Genomic DNA, 7439 nt, shown 5'->3' on the forward strand with positions numbered 1-7439 from the left:
GTAAAAAGTCTAACCCTATTATACCCTGATATCCCCCAACCGAGTCCACCACCTGCATATTAGCAACATGACAATCACCATTAAAATTAAATTTTATCGTCTTTTCCCCATAATTCCACACCTGTCTTCCCGTGATTCCCCTTATCCTACACGAGGGTTTCCTCAAGCCACTCAATCCGCACACATCGCGAGAAATAAGGGAAATTTGGGCCCCCGTGTCTATCAATATCCTAGAGGGAACCCCACACACCGTCACTTCCGCCACTAAGTCTTCCATTCCCGCCGCCGCCGAAGCGATTCGGGGAAGGGGTTTACTTACAGGGATCCACCGGGGGCGGCGCCGCCAGATCCTCGGTCGTTTAAAGGCCCTCTGCGGCGCTGGCTCTCCCTTCCGCAGTCCCTGGCTAGATGGTTGGCACCCCCGCACGCGTAGCAGCGGCGACCGCTCTCGCACTCGCGCGCGAAATGGCCGGGCCGCCCGCAGTTGAAGCAAGCGGCATCTCGCGGCGCCCGGAATACCCTCCTAGCCGGTGATGGCGGCCGCGGTGTCCTCTCCACCTCGCGAATCCGGACAGCAGTCTCCACGGCGGCGTCCAAGGTCTCAGGCATGGCCAATCGTATTAGCCTCCCTAACTCCCCTGGAAGCCCCCTAAGGAACGCGTCCAGTCCTCTCTGGTCGGCCTCGTAGCGCATAGCTTCTCTCCGACTGGCGTCCCCCGTCGCATCGTACGTACGCGCATTGGCAACGCGTACCCGGTCGGCAAAGGCTTCTATGTCTTCATTATGCCCCATGCTGATCGTGGACAAGAGCTCCCGGTAGAAACGAGCGGTACGTTTCAATTTGTACCTCCCCACCAGGTGCTCCTTCTAGGCAGCAAACGTGTCTGCATCGCGGCACTCCTCCTTCGCCCGGCAGAACTCCGCTGCGTCTCCCGTCAGCCGAATCTTTGCCGCCTTGAGCGTCTCCTCCTCCGTCCACGCTCTGAGATCGGCCACCTGCTCGAGGCGGTCGAAAAAGGCTTCCACGCATTCTCCAGGTCGCCCCGAGAAAGCGTCAACCGTGGAGAGGAGCGCGAAACTTCGTCTCGGAGACGACGCACCTTCATCCTCTGCCAGCCTTTTCTTTAGCTTCGCGTTTTCCTCCGACAGGAGGCCAAGCCTTTCGCCAAACTCGTCGATCACCTGCTGCAGCTCTACCTCTCGGCCTCCCACACTCACGCGACCCGCCATGTCGTAACTTTTAATTCACCACCCGCGATATTGGTGCTCTCCGATCAATCGATATCAATCGATATCATCCCACTTCTGACACCAATGTAAATCGATTGATTATTGGGAGTTCGTCAGAGACGCATCAAGGGAACGGGGTGATGAATTAAGTAGGCAGCGGTACATTCTACGACATGCTTTATTCACTATACCAAACCGACTGACGCCTCCTCCACGCGCGTCCCATCCGCGCAACCGTCGTCCGCCTCGTGTATGCTGACCCATCATCAGCACCTTTCCACCCCCCACCCCTTGAGGTGAGCGTTCACTCCTACCGTGGGATTGCGAGTCAGCAACAGCGAGCGACGAACGGAAGTCGACGGGAGGCGGGGGAAATGCAGCGCTGTCATTACAGTTTGTCATTTAATCATCTTTAAGTACTTATTATGATAAAAATCAATTTTTTCTTTTAATCTACACTTTTTTTTCCGTGTTAGTGATCCGTAGAATTTTCCTTGCAATCCTTGCATATATAAATCATATGACTTGCGCGCATCAAATTATTGCTCGATCAGCAGAACAATTTTGTTTTAATGTCTTTATTCCGTGGACATACAATACATCTACCGCTTTTTCTTTGCTTCGTAGCACTTTCACGTGTTGATAAGTCAGCAAAATAAGCAGTCATTATTTCAGTTCATTTGGGATCATTTTCATTTCCGATCTTCTCCTTATAAATGACTTTACAAACTCCCTCGCAGTTTCTCACAGGAATTTGATGTACGCATCTTGCTTCCTGGATTTATCTTATGGCATATAACAAATGAGATAATGCCTACCACGATTATCAAGTGGAAAAATATCACGATTGGCCATCTATTTGAGTTTCTTGAAACATTATATGTTAAGACCATCTCATACACTGCGTCAGCACCACCGTTAGTGGTGTTATTAAAAGATATTATCTCCGGTATCTTCTTGCCACCAGTCGAACTGTCTATGTTCATACTGCCATGCATCGTTGACAGCAAAATTACATTTTCACCTTTTTTGGGAACATAAGATAAGATAGTCATGTTCTTTCTTAGTCCAGAAAGACTACTATTCACCTCCCTCCGTTTTGTACATACCATCTGTTGTGGCAATTACCTCTTTTCAGAATTCCCACCAGTGTCAATTTACTTTGTAGCATATATTCTGCCAAGGGAACACTTGTAAACCAATTGTCAACAGTGACGTTTCTACATGACCCTGAAATTGTTTCTACTAAGCGCCTTACCACCTCTTTTGGAGTGTTGTCTACTTTTTAGGGTCCTTCGCGTTGACTCCCTGCATATACACCTACAATTTTTTTAATATAGAATACATTCGAGTCAACCAATGCAAATTCCTTATGCAGGCTTCCGCGGGTCGATGAGTATGGAGATAATATCTTAATATTAATTTTTAAACCTAACTGGATAAACAATTGTATGACAGCAGTCCCTTACTGCTAAGAAGGGTAATATAAGACGAGGGGTCCAGGTACCTGGTCATGGATTTCGAGGGTAAAGCCTAAACTCTGCAGTGTTTTGTCCTGAAATAAAGATGTCTTTCACCCCCGACTGTCATATAAGTGCATAGAGGTTCTTGGAGGGGATGCACCCTATCCCTTGTAATGGTGGGGAGTGAGGCCGTGGGGTTGTGGCCAAATTATGCATTAAGCCCTGTTATCGTGCCGTGCTATAACAAGGAGTCATACGAGGCAACGACCAAGTTTTGCTCTTTACTCATAAAATAATGGCTGAGCATTTTTTGCGAATGCATTGTGGTTTTATGAAAATAAATAGTAATATATACCCAATGAATTAATCAATGCTGGATAAGAGCCGTTGTGACCCGCAGGAAGACACTTAATAATGGACAATGAGGCGTTCAATCAAACATATTTGACTCAATGCTACTTGACAAACTGACTGACAATTTGAAAATTGCATTAATTTGAAGTTTCTGAATCTGGAAAGGAGAGATCGATTGAATATGTTGCTATGCAACCGCAGTTTTTTCTTTGAACATAATTCGAATTTTATTTTCACCGTTGAACTTGTAATGAACTGCTCCTGTAGGATAAAAATAATGACATAACCTATATCAATGGAACTATACAGAAATACCTCAAAACTTTATATAAAATCCATTTTCACTGTCAAAGCCCCTGGTAAAGAGCGGTGCTTCCTCTCGTAATGCAAGTCTTTGCTCAACTCAACTAGGGTAAAGGTGGTCATTAACCATGAAGGAGTCCTTGTGGCTTAAATTTCCAGCTCTTCCAAGGCGTCTAATCTCCGTCCTTTCTTCTCAAAGTGGAGAATGGTGGGGATGAAGTCACTAATGTGCCCATGTCGATAAGGTGTTTTGCAAATTGTGAGTGATCTTTCACCTGTCTACGACACATCTGGTGCTCGGCCGCCCGGATAGAACAACTCCTCCCTATTTGGCCGATGTAAATATCACAGTCGGCACAATTTAGGCGATGTACTCTGTTCCTCCGGGAAATCCCTGTCCTTTGGTGACCCTATCATGCTTCCTAATGTGCTGTGGTTGTAAAAGGCTGGCCTTATTTTTTCTTTGGGAAGCAGTCTTTGCACTCTTAATGACAAATTCCCAAGGAAGGGAATCCGGCACCATTTAGGAGATCCCTTCAGGGAATTATGCGTTTTATATATTAGTCATCTTGCCATCTGAGTTCTTTTCCGTTGTAACATGGTATCCACTAATTTTTCTTCATAGCCATTGTTGACGGAAATGTCCTTTATGGTACGGAGTTCATTCACCATGTCACTTCCCGGCATAGGAATGTAGCATAATCTATGCATAAGAGACTTGAAGGATGATGTTTTTCATGGAATATGGTGTCTTGATCTCTCGTGGATGATGGTGTCGGAATGGCATTGTTTCCTATGCATGGAAAGGTCGAACTTATGATTTATGATTCTTATGGAGAGGTCCAAGTAATTCAATACGCCTTCCTTCTCAGTTTCCATAGTGAATTTGATGTGTTTATCCTGAAAAATGAGCACTGTCAGAAATTGTGATAGCTGTCTTAACGTATCTTGCCTCTCAAAACACATCAGCTACATATCTGTACCATTTTACTATGTTTTTGAGTAGGGGATTTTCAATACAGAACAGAACTCTCTCAAAATTGCCCATATAAATTTCTGCTAAGATGGGGGACAAAGGTGACCCCATGGCAAGGCCTTCTAATTGTTTATAGTGCTTGCCATTGAAGGAAAAACTGTTTTGATTAGTGGGCAAATTCAGAAGATCACACAATTCACTAGCCACTGGGTACGGTGAGCCTGCCTTGATGAGGGTTAGTTCTGCTAATTCCACCGCTTCCTTTCTTGGGATGCTGGGGAATAGATTAACTATGTCGAACGACACTAATATACACTTATGTGGTGGCACTTGTTGCGAGAGCAAGTTTGCCAGTTCATATGAATTTTTTACACCACACTCAGGGGAGAATTTAGAATAGGTTCTAAAGAGGGTATATATCTTGTGGGATATTAAATGATTAGGTGAACAAACACTTGACACAATAGGTCTTATCGGGCAATCTTCTTTATGAATTTTTGCAAGTCTGTAAAACTTTGGTGCTTTCAGTTTCATTTGTATTAGCTTATGCACCTCATGACTAGAAATTAGTGCAGCACTTGATGACATTAGCTTATTATACTCTTTCTGATATTCCTTTGTGGGATCTTTCTTTAATTCTTTCCCTTTACTTGATGAGATAAACTCATCACAATTATTTCTATGTGTGTGTCTTTGTATGATAACTAGTGAGTTGCCTTTATCTGCTTTGCAAGTTATTACGTCGTTTTGTGATAGAGATTTCTTCAAGGAGGATATGATCGCGTACACACGATTTGATGATTTGTTGGTAGGCGGCCCAGATTGACTAGTGTGATCGGATATCATCTTGGCAATCCTTTGTTTGCCACCTGAATTATCATTCCGGAGAGAGCAATATCACTGTCCACTGCTAGGTTCCTCAATTGCTATCCTGTTGGTCCCGCTATGATAGCTGTAAAGGGATGCTTCCAACAGAGATTCATGATGTTAAATAACTTTTCCTAAGTTGATGCTTCTTTTAAATACTTTTATTTTAATAATTTTGTAGGTCAAAAAGATCTACTGAAAAAGTCCACAGCATAAAGTTTTCTGTCTCCAAAGAAGTCACTCGACTCCGACCTCCGCCAATACTACCACCACCACCATAATAATAATATCTTGATTGAATGCAATGTCCACCATATTGCCCTTGGGGATATGTATTAACAGAACCATATTGCTCTCCGTTAGGAATATTACTGCCACCAAAGCTTTCATCCGCACTTTCGCTGTCTAGCTCGATCACTTCGATGCTTCTCTCGCGTGGTCCCTCAGAAATCTGGTTGGAGGATATTACAGGACACAGCAACGACGGTGAAGGCATTGATCCTATTTGAAATCAGATTAAATGAAGGGGATACAGAAAAATGAATTTTTAATGTAAATTTATTTTAAAATTTCAAAGATTTTTCACAATTACATCATAACTATGGACATTAAACATCATGAAGCAATTACATTCAACCATGAACATCACATCATGATAAAAAAATTTAAAATGTGAATCTTGTAAATGCATAAGATGGGTAATTTTTAATGTTTATAGCCGAATGGCAATGATCCATATTTACCATGTCTTCTTCTTTTAGTGTACACAACTCGGTATATTTTACTTTCGTTGCGTGAAACAACTTTAAAAGGGTACATTCTCCCAATTTTCTTTGGTATTTCAATCTTAAAGGAGTTTCTTTGACTCAAAACCATATCTTTTAATGAATCAAAATGGTCTATATTGCTGTTTGACACATTAATAGAAATTCCCTTTGCCTTGGTGATAGTTTTGATATTGTCGACGCTCCCACCACAGGCGACTTTGTAGGAATAACTTTTAGGGCCGCCACTCACGAACTCAGTTATATATGACCCTACACCATGAACTTTTAACTCATCCGTCATTTCTCCAAGAGATGAACCTAACTCTGGAGACCATTTTCCAGGTTTTTCTGTAAATATTACTGCATCAGTATCCCAGTAAAGCGCCCTTTCTCCCAGTTTATCTAGATAATCAAAGAGTACAAGTCTGGCTTGGGCTGTTGTGTAGCATGGTATAGGAACACTAATATTTCCATTACATTTTAGAGCGGAATGTAAACTCTTACTACATACACATAGCATATCTTCACTCACTGGCAATATTCTACACACTTCAATGTTTGGATCTGTGAGTTTATCGTACAATAGGTCTGTATCTGTTAAAATTCTGTCACGGGAAAAACATCACGTTTTCCGATTTTTCCCCAGTGAATTTAAAATTAGTTTTACGATAGATCTATGGCCTTCATTTTTAACCAATTTTTCTTCTTCTAATATTATTCCTTCCTTTTCATAGACATTTTCAAGCCATTTTCTTTTCTCTTCACTGTTTTTCAATTCAGATGGCCAACCGCTTGCTTCCATTTTAATTTTAAGAAAAGTATTTATGTAATTTGAAAATAGACCTCCTGAGTTTGTCGCTCGGTCATACACAGTGACTTCGTTTTGCCACAGCTCGTACTGCTCCACCACTTTGTAACCTTTTTCTACGGCAACCTTTAGCTCTTCCGTTACCCAGGTTCCTGTTATCCACCTATCCTCATTGTCATGATAACAATCTTTTTGGACATTATGGTGAACGCATGTTCTGCACAAGGGGTAAGTTAGTTTGTTCTCCCATCTGTAGGGTAGGACTGGGTGATAGAGATTCCTTGGTGGTAGAACTGTGCATTTGATCAAGCCCTCCCATGTATCCATTGGGGGAATTTCATCTCCAACAAAAATTTTCGGATGCCCAATCGGATATTTTTTCCATTTATTGACAAATGGATATAAAGAGCACACATCCATATACTTAATTTTTTTCACCCTTTTCTGTTTCGTAGAGAAGTTTGGCTGCATTTGTTCTACCACCAAATAAAGCATCCCTCGGATCTAGTGGCTCCCTGCATGAAAATGGGTTGTTTTCCACCAAAGCCTTCATTTTGGGGTCACCATTTAGCATTCGCCGAAATTCGCATTCCCACATTTCAATCAGAGTGCAGTTCCCCTTCTTAATGATCTCTCGCTTTCTCATTGTGCTTTCATACCTCGAGCCCATG

At 42.7% G+C, this 7439-nt stretch overlaps 1 protein-coding gene across 1 annotated transcript; it reads right to left on the minus strand.

The window, feature by feature from the left end:
• Positions 1–315: 315 nt before the first annotated feature.
• LOC124172964 (branchpoint-bridging protein-like) lies at positions 316–792 on the minus strand. Its single transcript, XM_046552494.1, has one exon. It carries the CDS (start codon positions 790–792, stop codon positions 316–318), a length of 477 nt encoding a protein of 158 aa, XP_046408450.1.
• Between the last annotated feature and the right edge of the window lie 6647 nt (positions 793–7439).

The sequence above is a fragment of the Ischnura elegans genome (genome assembly GCF_921293095.1).
Source record: "Ischnura elegans chromosome 13 unlocalized genomic scaffold, ioIscEleg1.1 SUPER_13_unloc_3, whole genome shotgun sequence".
Lineage (NCBI taxonomy): Eukaryota > Metazoa > Arthropoda > Insecta > Odonata > Coenagrionidae > Ischnura > Ischnura elegans.

What these genes read in the sequence shown, in the direction of transcription:
- LOC124172964 (XM_046552494.1), bottom strand. Translation starts at nt 792, where the DNA reads ATGGGGCATAATGAAGACATAGAAGCCTTTGCCGACCGGGTACGCGTT.